Genomic DNA, 18551 nt, shown 5'->3' with positions numbered 1-18551 from the left:
GAGGGGGAAGACAAAAGGTTAGAGGCACAGAGGCACTCACACACACACTAGGACACAAGGGAAAACACACACACACACACGGGAAAAATACACACGCACACACACAAAGGGAACACACACACAGTGTCACAACACACACACAGTGTCACAAGGGGGGGAAAAACACACACACACACACACACACACACACACACACACACACACACACACACACACACACACACACACACACACACACACACACACACACACACACACACACACACACACACACACACACACACTAAGTGGACATGGCCCTACCATTTTACTTGAGCTCCTTCTTCAGACACTTCACACTCCAACTCAATCCTCTCGTTCACTGTCGTTTTCACCGCCTCAATCTCTTTAGTAATCTTCACTGGTAACTCTGCAGAAAGGTAAGATACAAATCATAAAATCATAGAGGGGCAGGCATCAATATAATTAGAAACAGTGGAGTGTGAAATTGTGGAGAGACCACATTCTGGTCCCACTAATTCCCCAAAGAGACATTAAAATGAAGAGAGAAGGATGATGGAATGGAGAGGGGTACCTTTGACAAACAGCTCGGTGGTACACTTCTCTTCTCCCGCGGCTACGGAATAAGCAGCATCATCATTTAGGCCGCAGTTGTTAATGACCAGGATCCGCTGCGTGCCCTTTTGCTCAAAGATAAACCTATGCAGCAAGTGCATCAATCAATCAAATCACTGGATATCCACATACTGTGACTACAGTGGGGAGAACAAGTATTTGATAAACTGCCGATTTTGCAGGTTTTCCTACTTACAAAGCATGTAGAGGTCTGTAAATTTTATCATAGGTACACTTCAACTGTGAGAGACGGAATCTAAAACAAAAATTCAGAAAATCACATTGTATGATTTTTAAGTAATTAATTTGCATTTTATTGCATGACATAAGTATTTGATCACCTACCAACCAGTAAGAATTCCAAGACCAGAGACCAGAGAGCTGTGTAAGGACATCAGGGATAGAATTGTAGACCTGCACAAGGCTGGGATGGGCTACAGGACAATAGGCAAGCAGCTTGGTGAGAAGGCAACAACTGTTGGCGCAATTATTAGAAAATGGAAGAAGTTCAAGATGACGGTCAATCACCCTCGGTCTGGGGCTCCATGCAAGATCTCACCTCGTGGGGCATCAATGATCATGAGGAAGGTGAGGGATCAGCCCAGAACTACACGGCAGGACCTGGTCAATGACCTGAAGAGAGCTGGGACCACAGTCTCAAAGAAAACCATTAGTAACACACTACGCCGTCATGGATTAAAATCCTGCAGCGCACGCAAGGTCCCCCTGCTCAAGCCAGCGCATGTCCAGGTCCGTCTGAAGTTTGCCAATGACCATCTGGATGATCCAGAGGAGGAATGGGAGAAGGTCATGTGGTCTGATGAGACAAAAATAGAGCTTTTTGGTCTAAACTCCACTCGCCGTGTTTGGAGGAAGAAGAAGGATGAGTACAACCCCAAGAACACCATCCCAACCGTGAAGCATGGAGGTGGAAACATCATTCTTTGGGGATGCTTTTCTGCAAAGGGGACAGGACGACTGCACCGTATTGAGGGGAGGATGAATGGGGCCATGTATCGCGAGATCTTGGCCAACAACCTCCTTCCCTCAGTAAGAGCATTGAAGATGGGTCGTGGCTGGGTCTTCCAGCATGACAACGACCCGTAACACACAGCTAGGGCAACTAAGGAGTGGCTCCGTAAGAAACATCTCAAGGTCCTGGAGTGGCCTAGCCAGTCTCCAGACCTGAACCCAATAGAAAATCTTTGGAGGGAGCTGAAAGTCCGTATTGCCCAGCGACAGCCCCGAAACCTGAAGGATCTGGAGAAGGTCTGTATGGAGGAGTGGGCCAAAATCCCTGCTGCAGTGTGTGCAAACCTGGTCAAGAACTACAGGAAACGTATGATCTCTGTAATTGCAAACAAAGGTTTCTGTACCAAATATTAAGTTCTGCTTTTCTGATGTATCAAATACTTGTCATGCAATAAAATGCAAATTAATTACTTAAAAATCATACAATGTGATTTTCTGGATTTTTGTTTTAGATTCCTTCTCTCACAGTTGAAGTGTACCTATGATAAAAAATTACAGACCTCTACATGCTTTGTAAGTAGGAAAACCTGCAAAATCGGCAGTGTATCAAATACTTGTTCTCCCCACTGTATATGCGCTTGGAGAGAAAGTTATAGTATACCATATATGCTTGTGAATGGCAAATATTTCAAGACTTCATATCATCCACTGAGCTACAGACAGTTGCCTTTGCTTACTTGTGTCTTCCAAAAGCAGAAATAGATGTATTATTTTTTTAAGAATAAAAAGTTGTGCTAGTTTATTAATCAAAAACCTTTGTCATTGAAGTCATAGTAATGTGAAGATATACAGCCAAATTCATATACAGAGACCCGCCCCCATTCACAAACAAACACATCCCAACATGCATCAGCGTGGGTTGTCAGTGCACACCCAGAGGAATAGAGTAGACAGAGGGTTGGGGTCACACCAGAGGTCAGGGATGTAGGACGGGTGGACTTACTTCCTTTGACTTAAGGTCAGCAGTGGAGCCGGAATGGAGCCAGAGGAGGAAGTGGTTATAGCAGAGAAAAAGGGATGAGCACCATGGCATGACAGACAGGACAGACAGGACAGACAGGACAGATAGATAGAGGAGGGGGCTGTAACAGCCAATAGTGTTACACCAAAATGAGAGGGAGAGAGAGAGATCTTCATAACAGGGAATCCTGGGAAATATACCACCGGAGACCAGGGAACAGAAAACTGCAATAACCTCCCAGATGGCTTTAACTCGGCTTGGCTTTGAACAACCTCTACTGAAAGTAGCCTGAGATTGACCCTTCACTTTTTAGAATCTAAGTACACACTTTTTGAGGGTACATAGAGGTCTTGTAACATCGAGTAATACAGATGTTAGATTGAGTGATGAGATTAACTTTCAAAACTATTGTATAACTACTGTTAATACACACGGGTGGGTCTAATTCCAGCCGGTGTCTATTCCACAAATTACCAACGGCTAAATCTATGATGTTAAAATGCCTATTTACTCTGTTACATCTGACTGCGGCAATCCACTGTCTCATCAGCCCAGCCAGGCACTTTATAAACTTGATCTCCACTATAAAACACATCTAGACATTATCTCACATTTCTTTTAGACTAACATTTAGTTTTTAACAGCAGAGATTTGTATAAACCTGTCTGTCTCTCCGACATTTGCAACATTGAATTTGAATATTGAAACAATCTCCAGCTGTCGCATAGTAATGAACAAGTCGGGACGAGTCAGACAGGCAGGCAGTGTTTCTTAGCCAGTCGAAATCATGAATTAGCTGGCATAATTTTTATGGATATATACAAAGAAATGTCAACGAAGTGCAGCTAGTTTGCAGTCTGTTGTTGGCTAGCTCCTCTGAACAAGTGTCCTGACGAGAGAGCACATTTTCAATACCAGGCGAAATCGCGCCTCATTAGCTTAGTGTTATGGATGTATCCAAATAAATGTCACTAGAAAACAACTTAAACAATTGCAAATGCAGCTACTTTGTTGTTATTCTGGCAGCACTGTTTGACGTGACTGTAAATTAGCCGTAGTTGGCTAGCTAGCAAGCAAGGGATAAGAACGTTGCCAGCCAGTATGGCAATGGAACATTTAGAACGAACAACTGGGTCACGTCCATAGAAACAGAACAAAAAGACTGAACGACTGGGTCACGCGAACGACCAGCCGGCTTGGGTAGCAACCCTAGATTTGTGTTGGGATTATATATTGTGGAAGGATGAAATAGTATAAATAAATTCATCAAAATAACGTTTAAAATGAAATTATGTCAATCATTATTTGAATAGGTTGGTAATCCATTGTATAAAAGTGATAATGCCCTCGAAGCCGGTGTTTGGAGGATATATTGGCATGGTTTGCACAACACCCGTGCTAATATATCCTCGATACACTGGCTTCTTGGGCATTATCACCTAATTATACAAATGATTTCCAGAGAGAGCTAAGAAAATAGTCACTTTTCGTTATACATTCCCATTATTGACAGGTTGATAAAACGATGTGGTAAGATCAGTACACTTAAACTACGCCATATTATATTTATGGTACACTAACATTGGTGGGGTACACATCTATCAAAATAATAGATCATCCATTGATTGTTACAAAGCCAGAGTCAGTTAAAGACCTGTGGAAAAGGTACCGCCATATCCCTGTACAGAGAAGGACCTGTAGTTAATAGCAAAGGACCATTATTCAAAACATCAAACAGTGCATTTCCACTCAAATGTAGCTCAGCGCCACACACTGCCCAGCAAACAAATAATGTTCTTGATGCTTTGGTGAGATGCATGTGGCATCTTATCAACACCACATTAGTGTTGATAGAACGTTATTTGTTCACTGGGCATCAGCTGGCAATGGTTTACAGTGCAGAGATCTGGGCTGGTCATGTTGCTGTGTGTGTCTGGGCACAATGGGAGCTCTGTATGGGTGTGAAGGGCATGTAGGGTCAGACTTGTGCCTGGTTTACAAGGGCTGAGACAGTAGAGGAAAACCCCTGTTCATAACAGGGTCACACAGGGCTGTATGTGTGTGTGTCATTATGTGAAAGCAATTATTGGTGTAAAACAATGTGTGTTTTGATGCGCACGTGTGGGTGTATGCGTCCTTGCTTGCTTGTGTACACCGTGAGACCATCAGAAACACTAGCATGTGAACCATTGCTTTTCAATGCTGAGAGACGTGACAAGGAACAGATAAAAACTACAAGTGCCAGGGGACTGGCAATGAGGACCAAACCACGAATGAAACACATTTTATGAGGAACTCCCAAAAATGCCTTTCATTCGTGAGAAGACGAAATAGAGAAAAACATATAGAAGACTAACACATGGAGAAAGAAGAAAAAGCTTGACGTACTTTGGAGTTGGACGGATCTCCTGGCCGTTCTTGTACCATTTCAGCTCTACTGTGGGGTCTGCAAGATCCACCACTAAGCGGATCTTCCCTCCTTTGTCCACCTGGTACGCTGGATCCAACTTCTTGGCAAAAGCTTTGTCAAAAAAGACAATATCCCATGACAATGGTTATGCATCCTATAGAAAACCAGTGAAATGTGTGCCTTTCTCCTGAATAATCACAGATTAGCTGATTATGAGCTAAACAATCTAAATCCATAGTGCATCATAATCCCAACAGTGATTCAGCACCTTCACTCTTCTTCTCCTCTTTCTTGGTCTTCTTCAGCCTCTTGAGCAGACCCCGCAGGTCTGTTATGCCGTACTCAAAGGCAATCTTCTCGTACTGGTCTGGCCTGGCCGACTTCAGGATCTCCCACACGTCCACTTCGGGGGTCTCATCCTGCTTGGGCTCCCTGGGGCAGGACACGAGGGGAGGGTGTGAGGGCTGGGGCCACGCTCTGGGCTATCGCGACGTGTCCTGAGGAACTGATCCCTATGGGGGGTATTGGGTGGTGAAGGAGGTTCTGGAAAGGGGAGAGGGTACTAGAAAAGGGGCAGTGACTGCGCTGAAGGAAGACTACTCTCTGTTGTATCTACTGTAGATAGGGACTACCTACTAAATTAGTTTTCAAGAGTGTTTTCCCTCCGGTGTTCTACTGATCTGCTGTGTTTCTATAGTAATTTCTCTTCTTCTCTCTCCCTCTCTCTCTCCTTATATCAGGCACACGTTCTCTCCCTCCCTTCTCTCTCTCTCCCTACAGAGTTCCTCAGGACATGTCACACAAAGGGATGGGCGTGGTCTGAAGCCCTGTACCTGTCCTCTGACATCATCTCTGTATGAGGCGTTACAGGGGGAGAGGATGCGGCGTTACAGGAGGAGAGGGGGTGGCTAGTCTATTATATGTATTATATCCTATAGGAAGGGCTTTACTGCTGAGGCAAGTAGAGGGATCAGATTATTACCCGGGAGTTGAATATGTTTCAGGTAGGGGTTTTCACCAGGGTCGAGTTCTTTTAGTCTGGACATTGTTACTTGCCTTTAGGGTGAGATTTTGCAGGAGAAACTACATTTTAACCAGTGCTGTATTAATGAATAACAAAAAAAGGTCATAAACTGATAAATGCTATTAGGCTACTTTTGTTCCTTGGGGGAGGGGGGGGGGGGGGGGGGGGGGGCAGGATAAACATGACACCTCAACAGAATGAAACAATTTGGGAAAAAACTACTGATCTAGGTGCTGCATGCAGGAATATAGGGAGATCTTACTCCAAGATGTGCTGCTGATAAAGTCTACATTCCTTCTCTTTCTATTCACATTGCCCATCCCTTTGCCTTGTGTCTCAGTATGTTCACTCATCACCACTTCAGAGACGCTCTGACCGTGTTAGAGATGGAAGGCTAGGCGTCCATAGGGGATGTTAGATCTGTGAGATCCAGGTTAATAAGCATGTTGCCCTGGGCATGAGTAGATCCATTAGGCAGCTAAATAAAGATCATTCAATCAGTCCGTTCTTTCATGGACATTTTCCCAAATGTCGGAAAGCTTTGGAGGTAAAAAAGCATGAAATTATTATTTCATTCTTATGCATCTCTTCTTGTTTATTTTCAGGCAATTACTGTGTATACTGAAATAAACATTGTGATATGTGCCTTGTATTTCTAAGTTGAAATAAAATGACATTGTAGCGATAACACTATTTCACAGCATCATTCATAAATTATCCACTAGCAGATCACTAATAATCCGAAATGGGAGTCCTTTGGCCTCATAAACACAGTATTACTGAACTCTACTGTTGATCAAAAAAGTGGTCATCCCCAACAGTAGAGAGACTTTATGATGCAAAGTCAATTTCCATCCTTACTGATTGTTAATGGAGCATTTGAGAATGTCGGCTGTAAATGAAGTGTTACCGTACTACAGTAGGCCAACACTCTTGCTTGTTCCAGATCCTAGAGCTACATTCCATGCTGGGGACGCTACAGGATTATAGTACTTACCCCGCAGTAAGGTCTAATCGTTTAATTACCTAGGTTATTCTCTCTACTAACCTTTGGTTTCTGAATGTGTAGGGAAGAAGAAGAGACAAGCCCAAATAAATGTGTAATTTTACCTCAGTGAAGTGTCACGGTCTGTCTAGGTCTATTGTACTCATTGCAGTACATTGAAAAAACATGCTGTTGTCTGAACCAAGAAAAAAATGTAGATTTGTATTTACAAATGAAAAAAGAAACTCAAAAATACAGTTATCAATATGTGAGAGTAGATAGTGTACTAGATAGTAACTTTATATGTGATTCACTGTAACTCCTGATATTAATGAAATTATGTACTCTTACAGTACATGGTACTTCACCTATGTTCTAAATAATATACTGCACTCTTTAATATATTATACTCTATTGTAATGCACATATATACCATGTGATAAAATAAGAGTAAAAAGAGAGTAAAAGATTCAATGATGGTCGCTGGGGCAAAAGAAAAGAAAAAATAAAGAGAAAAGAGGTAAACACCCAAAACAAGGGCATAGTAAAAAAAATAAAAAAAAAATAAGACTGTCCCCTTGAGGACGGACAGTGACTCTCACCTATGTTTAAGAAGACCACTAAAGTCAAGATCCCCTGCATCCTCGTGTCCTTCACTGCTGTTGTTAACAAGAAGAGATTAATGGAGATTTAATCAGAGTAGAAACAGTGACAGGCAACTAGATAAACAATGCTAAAAGAACAACGCAAAGCAGCGGCTACTGACTTCAATCAAATGCATTAGGTCCAGACTAACACATGATTGGTGGCTTACACAAAAACCCTTTCGGTTCATTTCCAATTAAATGCTTCTAACGAACTGGTTTGTGTAAGGACTATCGAGAGCGATCCCAGCCAGCATTTAACAACATTTCCACAATGTTTCTGCTGTGTTGCAGGAGCATCACTGAGCAGCTACGTTGGGATAATGCTATGGGGCTGGGATGTTTTGCGTTGCTTTCTGACACATTGTTGGGCGGGAGTTTCAAATGCAAGCCTTGGCCTTTGTGCTGTTCAACACGTTGATTGGTAATTACCTTAATAAAGGTTAATCACAACGATTTCATGGTCATTATGTTTCAGACACTATGTTCTCATGTTGGTTTGAGATAAGAGCCATGGTTTTCCTACTGAGCCACAATGTCCCACGTATCTGATGTTCAAATGTGTATTTTCAGGTTTATTTGCCATGTGTATTGAGTCTTGCTCGAAACCAGTGAAGTTTGTGTTTAATGTTACTATTGTCATATTTATCATTATGAGAAAAAAGGATACTCATTAGTCAAATGCTCAATCTAACCACTAACTGTAAAAATATCACTCTGTTGTAGACTCTGAAAACTAGTCTACTAACTGTCTGTTTAAAAAAGATCTAAATAACGTGGTCAGATTGTGTTGCTCTCATTACCTTCTTTTGAAAGCTGATCGAATATCAACACTCTGTGACTGTTCCAGTTCTGAAAGACAATAATGCAAAACAATAACACAGTATATTGTATTATTGCTCGTGTTTCAGTGTGTGTTCTTTGCTGTATGACTGAGACTCGAACAGCGCAACAAACCTTTCACTTCCAGGTCAAAGGAACAGCTGTCAAATTTGTCCTTGTAGGTGACCTCACACCTGTAGTTTCCAGCATAGTTGTCTTTGGCCTTGATGATATGCATCTCAAATGTGTGAATCTGCAGGACGATACATAGGTATTGGAAGGACAGCTAGGGGACCAATGTGTGTGCGTGTGTGTGTGTTAACATACAGTACATAGAGCTATACATGGGAGGGTGTCTACCTTGGTGCGTCGGTCAAAGGTTTCTTTCAGTTGTAAGTGCTTTCCGGTCTTGCTGGCCAGGTCCATCCATTTCCCTTTGAACCACTTGATGGTGGGTTTACGGAGCAGGTCTTGGGCCTCCACCTTGGCAACAAAGGAGATGTCTCCACCTTTTGAACATGTAAAACACAGCATGTCCATGGTGGGAATAGCCTTTGAGGTGGATAGATGTCCTACACATGGTTGCCAGAGGTCCCTTCTCTTGGAGAATAAATACAATAGTGAGAGAGAGGCAGAGAAAGAGAGAGAGAGGCTATCTTTCATCATAACAAGGGAGAGAGTCAAATCTAAAAGACCTTGACCAGTACAAATATAATACATGTAAGGGTTTTAAAATGTCTCTACGAGTATATCATCTCTGGTCTACAGCAGCTGTGAGAGGAGAGCTCACTCAGCAGGCACTCACCCACAGTGATGGATCCGCCCTGGGGTCTTTCTATGAGCAGGCTGGACAGCGGTGGGGTGTCTACGGGCTTGTCAAGGTCCTCTGGAGCCTGTCCCTCTCCCAGAGACCACACTGGTCAATCAGGAGAGACGGACACACACCATCACACAAAGACTCAACACCAACAGACCAACACACTCCTCGTATACTGTACTCAAGGGATTCAACAATCCGTCAGCACACTTCTCTGTATTCATCTGAAAGTGATATACTTCCCAAGGTAGATAGACAGACAGAAATACATTCACACGGTTCCTCAGCTGTTCATGGCAGCTGCAACATGGAAAGCAAAACATTTTGCAACATGGAAAGCATAAGAACATGGAACATAGAACAAATACCTGTACTGGGAAAAGCGTTACGGGTTTTGAATGAATACCATATCGGAGGGGACACCTTTGCTGTGTGCAAAAGTGTATCGATTGATACGTTCCTCCGTTTTTAGATGCTCCGGTCTTCTTTGAGATCTCAGTGGACTAGGACTGATGTCAGCAGTCGCCATGCCCAACGTGATGAAACTGCTATAGACAGACCTACACAGGGAGTCCCTTCAGCCCCACCCCTCGCTACCTACTGCAAAGACCCAGCTACCCTCACCCAGTTTACTTAATCTCTGACTCAAAGACTAACATTCAACTAGGTCACTTAATCATTTAATTTACTTCTTACTTATGTGAAATGTCATTCATTATACCATGATGTTTGAAAAAGATAAAGATGTCGAAAAGCCCCATAGCTTCCTACAAGCATTGGAGAGGAACGTGGGAGTTGAACTATGACATTTTAGGAAACCAGTATTTTTCATGGAGCAGAACATAGTCCAAATGAACCTGAGCTTTTAAAGAATGCCAAGCCAGGTCCCATTGGACCAGCTAAGCGGGAAAAATGAAAAGAGCCAGAGAAAAAAAAGAGCTAAGAGACTAACACTGTTTGTGAGTGGGCTTGCTCCAGAGAGGATACTGCTATTCTGCTGCTCTGCTATTGAAAACGTCCCTTCTAATAGGATGGTTATTACGGCTTTTGTTACATAGTATTACCTGAGTCTTTTCTCCCCATGGCTGACACATGGACGCTATCATCTGAACAAAGACAGAGAGAAATTTACAGCATATTATAAGAAATAGTACTGTAAAGTCCACAGAAGCAAGCACACACAAACATTCAGGACCAGCAAGCAATACAAGACATCTAACAGTAAGCAAGCTGAGCCCTGACGAATTCTGACATAATGATGCAAGCTGCCAATCAAAAGCTGTAACTATGTACATTGTTGTATATTGTTAGGTTTCACCAGTGAGGAGAATCAGTTTTGAATCTTCTTTCATGCCTTTGTATTTCTTAAAATAAAGTTTTATACAAACTGTATCGTTGCATTACGATCAGAATTCCAAATGTGTTGACATAAATATGTTTAACATTCATGTGCCAGACAGAAAATTGCAGAAAAGGAGACCCTTAAAATCCTTAAATTCTTATCATTTCTTTTTCATAAAAATCTATTATGGTGTTTTTGCAATATGTTTCACTGTTGACAATCTTATCTCTTAAGGTTGGAAAAAGAACTAACTTCAAAAATCACACAAAACACCTTCTAGAAATAAACATGTCTCCGAACATGTTTCCTACATCCAGGCAGTTGTAACATTCTGATCAAAATGACCAGTTTGGTCAGAGCTATAGTTGTAGGATTAACAGAAAGATCTTACTAGGCAGCTCAATAGACAGTTTCTTGGCTGTATTGGCATCCTCTGTGAAAGAAAGCACAGTATTACTGGTATTAATTTGTGTTTTTAACTAGTCAATTGATTTGACTCTGGTGAGGAATATTTCGATTGACCCTTTGTGATGATTGACAAAAAAAGTATGACAAATTGTCCTTATGGCCTTGTAATCAGAAAAAATATGATATGAAACCTCCAATTACTTTTACCAACAATTTTCAATGAATTAAATATGAATACATATAACACAATTCAAAACAAGAGAACCGGTATGGTATCAACATAATTGATGTCTACGACAAACCAAAACATGTATAATATCATCATATATATACATAACATATAATATACATACAGTATACATGATGAGCATACGTGGCATGAATGGTACTTATGTGTGTATATTCCAAGCCTTCAGAAAGTATTCACACCCCTTGACTTATTCCACATTTTGTTGTGTTACAGCCTGAATTCAAAATGGATTAAATCGTTTTTTTCCCCTCTCACCCATCTTAACACAATACCTCATAATGACAGAGTGAAAACATTTAATGTCATCTTGGTAAGCAACTCCAGTGTATGTTTGTCCTTGTGTTTTACGTTATTGTCCTGCTGAAAGGTGCATTTGTCTCCCAGTATCTGTCGGAAAGCAGACTGAACCAGGATTTCCTCTAGGATTTTGCCTGTGTTTAGCTCTATTCTGTTTCTTTTTATCCTAAAAAAAACTCCCTAGTCTTTGCCACATTTTTAGCAGTTTTACTTATTCCCTTATTGCAAACAGGATGCATGTTTTGGAATATTTTTTATTATGTACAGGCTACCTTCTTTTCATTCTGTCATTTATGTTAGTATTGTGGAGTAACTACAATGTTGTTGATCATCCTCCGTTTTTTCCTATCACAGCCATTCAACTCTGTAACTGTTTTAAAGTTACCATTGGCCTCATGGTGAAATCCCTGAGTGGTTTCCTTCCTCACCGGGCAACTGAGTTAGGAAGGACGCCTGTATCTTTGTAGCGACAGTGCACTATTGATACACCATCCAAAGTGTAATTCGTAACTTCACCATGCTCAAAAGTATATTCAATGTCTTTTTTTTTTACCCATCTAAATATAGGTGCCCTTCTGGTCTTTGTAGTTGAATCTGTGTTTGAAATTCACTGCTTGACTGAGGGACCTTAAAGATAATTGTATGCGTGGGGTACAGAGATGAGGTAGTCATTCAAAAATCATCATTACACACAGAGTGACTCCCTACAACTTCTTATGTGACTTGTAGGCACATTTTTACTCCTGAACTTATTTGGGCTTGCCATAACAAAGAGGTTGAATACTTATTGACTCAAGATATTTCAGCTTTTCATTTTTAAGTAATTTGTAAACATTTCAAAAAACATAATTCAACTTTGACATCATTGTGTATAGGCCAGTGACACACAATCTCAAATTAATCCATTTTAAATTCAGGCGGTAAGACAACAAAATGTAGAAAAAGTCAAGGTGTGTGAATACTTTCTGAAGGCATTGTGTGTGTATATATACAGTATACATGTCAGATGTGATCTTCACATCCATACCTTTATTTGAGAATTATAATAAATAAAGGTTTGTGTGCTTGTAGGAATTATGCTTTGGCATTTTTGAATTAGCATGCATGTAAACAACATATGTATGTGATATGCACAAACATATATTGCAATAGTTCAGGAGCTGATCCTGAATATTCTAACCAGCAAAATGCCATGTGCCAGTATTAAATGTATATCAGGAATATAAATATATCAGGTCTGAGAAAAACCTGGTGTCTAAAAGACAGGTAAAAGACCCATTCACCATCTATCCATAGTGTTCTCTATAGTTAAATTCTTCCCCACAGTAACTGTCTCCTGCAAAATGTACTTTTGGGGTGTTGATGGGAGCCCTGTCCTATAGTGGAGTCTCCATGGTAACCGACTTGACAAGATGGGAAAGGGGGGGAAATGAGGATGGTTTGTCATGGTTACCAACCTGGTGGGGGCGGTGGTGATGGGGTGTTGGTTGTAGCGTCATCATCTTTATCTGCAATAAAGGTGTGATTGACACAGACCCACCTATCAAAAAGCTCCAAGTCCATCACCGGCAAGGCAGGCCAACAAGACAAGCCACAAGACAAAGCATGCAAGACAAGAGAGAACATGGGACCGACACGACACAACACCACCACATATGCATGTCTTTGAAATGGATAGATGAAGTGTACGAGACCACAAACGTGTTGATCGTGAGATCGAAGCGTGTCCTGTGAGAGATCACACCAGTGCCTATGAGATGGGAGTGGACGGTGATGTGAGAAATCACACGTGTACATAAGATAAAGGAATTATGCGTAACACCACAGGCTTGGTTTCGGAAAGCTGGAAGCACAAGTGAGAAGCACTGTGAGAGGAAGAGAGAGATTGAAGATGACAAGCAGTGGCCAGAAGAACACACGAATGTCCACAAGGGATATGAAAGATTAAAGACCTAACTATCCAAGATAAGCCCTGTTACTTGAGAAACTTGTCATTGATCAAAAGAGTAACTGAGCTCAGCTCCACCTCCAGAGACGTTATAGAGAGTAGTGTTGGGCGGTATCCAGATTTTCATCCCGTTTCTGTACCACACCGGGGTATACGGTATTACCGGAAGTCCACACAAGGGGTGCTATTTCTTAAAAATAAGGGTGTTATAGAGAGAGCGTTCAAGGGGGGGTGAGGATTGAGTAAAACAGAAGCGACATATGAAACTGACCTTTGTTGTGGTAAAAAGGCACTGGAGCAATGCTGAGTGATGAGTGACAACTGCGGAGATATATAACCTTCCATACATCTAGATCAGCTGCTACTGCTGCGGCTGTCAACAGCACTGTGCTTGTTGCTACAGTATAGCCTCACTATGAAACCTAGACCCTCAGCTATAAACAGTCTGTAAACTGTACTGAGAGGAATAGACAGAGAAAACACACACACCACGCACACAATAATACACACACAAACATACACACATCAACACATGTTTGTGCATACGCACATAAACGTAGCCTACCTATATACACACACACGTTATTGCATATGCACATACACATGTTCGTGCATTTTCACAGACACACACACTCTTCCAGACCTGCTGGAGGTGGGGGTGGGGTAACCTGCACCGTAACAACTGGTTCTGGAGGTGGGGGTGGTGGTGGTGGTGGTGGGGTAACCACTGTAACAACAGGCTCTGGAGGTGGGGGTGGTGGTGGTGGGGTAACCACTGTAACAACAGGCTCTGGCTCTGGACGTTGGGTAACCTCCGTAACAACTGGTTCTGGAGGTGGGGGTGGTGGTTGGGTAACCACTGTAACAACAGGCTCTGGCTCTGGACGTTGGGTAACCTCCGTAACAACTGGTTCTGGAGGTGGGGGTGGTGGTGGTGGTGGGGTAACCACTGTAACAACAGGCTCTGGCGGTTGGTTAACCTCCGTAACAACTGGCTCTGCTTCCTCCTTCACGGTTGCTGAATTGGGACAAGGCTCTCACAGATTAAAGTTACCGTCCATCTCCTCCACTCACACAGCACTAAGTTTTTCAGTCATCAATTTCTAATACAAATAAACTGCTAACTCGAACTGTATGTGCCGTAAAGTTGTCATACTGAACTGTGCACACAGCAGACACGCTGCATTTACACGTGGCCTATATGTGCTGTTTGACCGTGACAAAGCTATCAGACACGACTTTGGGGGCACTTTCGCCTCAGAAGAATTAGAACTTACTGTATATAAAAATGCACTAGTCGACAATCTGCAGAAAGCAAAGCATGAACCAATTTATAGCTGTTGTAGTGTAAATGCCAATGAAGTTCATCACATTGGGTCATAGCAGCCATTGAGGCAAAAGGTGTCTCTGTCTGTCATTACAAACAGCGCTTCAATCCAAATAAAACCCTGATTCATACAGATTCTATCAGCCCATTGCCTGATTTGAATGGAACTTTGGCCCATATGATATATTGGGAGAAGATAAAGGGCCTTAGCAAAGACCAGCACTATGGATCTGACTCTATTACAGACTAGAGTCAAACTGCTTCAATCAATGGTTTGAGAGTGGGACAATTGAACGGACACGCTTGTTACTATTTATGAGTAGGGCCTGGAGTTTTTCCTAACCACATGATCTGATAAGGAAAAACTCTGGGCCTTCAGTTATAGTAAACAGCATGCGCTTTTACGGTGAATGGCTTGAGACTGAGTGAATTTGACTTACCAGGCGGTGGGGGTGAGCAAAGGGACGGGGCCGGGGCCTCCTCCTTTACTTCAGAGTTCACAGACTCGACTTGCTCTTTAGCCCCGACCGCAACCGCCTCTGGTTCTGGTTCTTTAGACCCATTCTCTACTGGTTCTGGCTGTACAGGCTTAATCAACTCTATGGGCTGTGGATCCTTCCCCTCAGTCTCTACCGGTTGTTCTGTACAGCAGATAACAGTGCCAGGCTGGAGCAACATGCCTTGAGCAAAAGCACTGGCAGCCTCTCAAAACACTGCAGTATATATATATGAGGTGCTGGCTGGGCATGAATAAGCATAGATAGCCAGCAACCAGAATGGGTCTTTCCATTGACAGTCATGTCTGAATGCATGACAGGCGATCAAAATTTATACAAATCATAAAAAGTTATCTTTGCCAACTACCAAGTAAAAATTAAGGGATGTTACCAATCTGGTCATTGCACATTTATAGCTAGTCCTGGAGGCTTCAAGGAAGTATAGTTTTACTTATTCAGCAAGCTTGTACAAGACTTAATTGCAATGTACCACAAGCTCTAAAAAAACGATTTTCATTATTTCACATGGCAAATCATAACAGTTCCCAGAAATTTGAACGTGACATTGTCAACAGAATCTATTATAAGTCTAATGACGGCTACCTGCTGAATGTAACAATTAAACCTATACTTCCTCATTCACACTGAATGTACTTCCTGTGGATGATTTCATATTCCAATACAATACTTCAGTACCTCATACAGACACACACACAACGTTGACATACTTGGTAGAACAAGCACAAGTCAGTATTGGGGACAAAGCATCACAGCAACGCGAGCACGGGAGTGTGTTACAGTAGCAGCAGTGCAACTATGGAATTATGTGCATCATATGTGCTGTTTATCAGGAAGTTGATTTATTCGGATCGCACGTAGACTATTTTGACATATGCGTTATGTTTGCATGTGAACGTGTGTGTCGTCGAGGAACAGTTGAGAAATCCCATTACAAAACAAGAAAAACAAGAACGGTGGACACACAACAACAAACACGCGTGTTGTCAGTGTGGTGTGCAAATTAATCACCTGGGAAGAGTGGGGAAGGGGAGAAAAGAGGGGCATGACACCAGTGCATGGTTACCCACCTGCGGGTGGAGGTGAGACCTCGAGGGATATTTCAGGTGTGGGCATTGGCGCCTCACTACTGTCTGTGGCAACACTCTCTGAGTATGTGACAAATATAGCAGGGATGGAAGAGCTGCATTTAATAGCGCAAAGCCTCCACATCTAGCCTTTAACATACTCACTCTCACACCAATGAGCATACTAACTCACTATATGCCCGACCTCACTCGCCATTTTCCACTCAGTCACACAAAGATTGGGACACATACAGTAAATCCACTGTATTCGTTCGTACATATGCATGCACAAAATCAAGTGGGTGTAGATTGTAGATTGTAGACAAAGAGTGTAGATTAACAAATTTTCCCTTCAAGATTTTTTTTTTTTTTTTTACAGCCATTTGGCTGAACCAGATTCATTGTTTTGGTGCTTGAGGGAATGTATTTTAATTTAATTTTAAATGTAACCTTTATTTAACTAGGCAAGTCAGTTAAGAACAAATTCTTATTTACAATGACAGTCTAGGAACAGTGGGTTAACTGCCTTGTTCAGGGGCAGAACGACAGATTTTTACCTTGTCAGCTCTGGGATTCGATTCAGAAACCTTTCGGTTACTGGCCCAACGCTCTAGGCTACCTGCCGCCCCAAAGTTGATGGATGAAATACATCACAGGGTTCAAATGTGTCCTTCACTTACTGTATGACAGGTTTATTCAGAATTCATTTTGTCCAACTTTTTCTGGAGTATTCTTACTTTTGACTTTAAACTACACTATCAAATCTGAGACAATTCTCATTCTGAAGCACAATTGCGATATTTATGGCACAATTACAATTTAATACTTTCAGAGAAGTACGTAAAATCAAATCAGTGCCCGGCCAGGGATACATTTAGCCTAAACCTGTCTGTGAGCCGAGCTATTCCCCCCACTGTACGAAGCCACAGGCCCAAGACGCTGCCGCTACCCCAAGGTCAAAGCCTGGTGCCGGCAGGCGGCCAATAACATGCCAGCGCCCTGGTCACATGGGGGGGCAGGAGCGTCAGCTGAATCAACAGGCCTGGATCAGCTGGTCCGCCGGGGGAATGTGTAGATTCTGACCACTCAGTCGTCACCACTGAGCCACAGTAGTACAACAGTTATATTGCCAAGGACATGTAGACCCTCCACATTTACACTATTACAGTGTTTAAACCAGCGACCGTGTTTCCACATTCACACTGAAGTCGGAAGTGGAGTAGTCACATCACATACAGCCTCAGTAGTACCTTAATGTGATTTCACATTTGCACAAACATGGTTTCCACCATCCAATAGACCAAAACTGCCAACCTAATATGGGATACATTCTCTCCCGCTTGACATAACCAATGTTTCCCATAATAATTCTCTCATACCAACTTCTCTGCTCAAAGCCAGTGCTGTGTGAGGTGAAAGAACATTGTTCGGCATCACCCTTTACTGACCTTTTTCACCATTGGGCATCTCATCTGCAAAACAGAGACAAAAGAGAACAATTCAAAAGGGGGCATTTTTGATCTAGTCAATTTGTTGTGCGCCACAGCAACTATCAAAATATTGATACTGTAAGTGGACACATCAAAGCAGCATGTGACCGTTTTTCTAAAAGTATTGAGAAGGTCAGATGTATACATGTTACACAGTTTAATGTATAGTATCATGACTAGGATGCTACTGCTATAAGCCTATGTCTATTGTACCCAGTGAGCCACATTATCCCTGTGGTGCACAGCACCTTGTGTCTGGACACTATATAGTAGTAACTGATTATAAAGGTACCAATTGACACATGTTGTTTGAACTCTTCACTGTCTGGACTGATCAAGCCCGCACAGCGGGTCATGGCACCTATTTGGACACTACAATCTAAACCTATTAAAGGGACCTAAAGCTAGGCCTCAGTGGATCAATGTCTCTATACATCCCTTGGTATGCCCTAGCCTATCGGGTTTGAACGTTTACCTTGTGTGTTATTAATGGGCTAGTGAAACAGAGTCACGTGTGTTCTCGTCTGGTCCTTACCAGAAGATTAGATTGAAAATCTCCACTTTTGCGCAACACAGTGGATCTTCCTCTTTCCTCTT

The 18551-nt window shown here is 42.2% G+C and overlaps 1 protein-coding gene across 1 annotated transcript in view; it reads right to left on the bottom strand.

The window, feature by feature from the left end:
• Positions 1-18310, bottom strand: part of LOC120049107 (myosin-binding protein C, slow-type-like) — a 30821-nt gene extending 12511 nt beyond the window's left edge. The window contains exons 1-13 of the mRNA XM_038995350.1: positions 18247-18310; positions 17913-17936; positions 15323-15523; positions 10375-10416; positions 9299-9409; positions 8854-9002; positions 8629-8746; positions 8475-8523; positions 7630-7686; positions 5287-5450; positions 4997-5129; positions 575-699; positions 304-409 (exon numbers count right to left, since the gene is read on the bottom strand). Of these exons, the coding sequence (XP_038851278.1) occupies positions 304-409; positions 575-699; positions 4997-5129; positions 5287-5450; positions 7630-7686; positions 8475-8523; positions 8629-8746; positions 8854-9002; positions 9299-9409; positions 10375-10416; positions 15323-15523; positions 17913-17936; positions 18247-18310 (1343 nt within the window). The remainder of the gene's footprint in view (positions 1-303; positions 410-574; positions 700-4996; positions 5130-5286; positions 5451-7629; positions 7687-8474; positions 8524-8628; positions 8747-8853; positions 9003-9298; positions 9410-10374; positions 10417-15322; positions 15524-17912; positions 17937-18246) is intronic.
• Between the last annotated feature and the right edge of the window lie 241 nt (positions 18311-18551).

This window comes from Salvelinus namaycush, chromosome 6 (assembly GCF_016432855.1).
Source record: "Salvelinus namaycush isolate Seneca chromosome 6, SaNama_1.0, whole genome shotgun sequence".
NCBI classification, from domain to species: Eukaryota; Metazoa; Chordata; class Actinopteri; order Salmoniformes; family Salmonidae; genus Salvelinus; species Salvelinus namaycush.
This window is presented reverse-complemented; position numbering and strand designations above follow the sequence as displayed.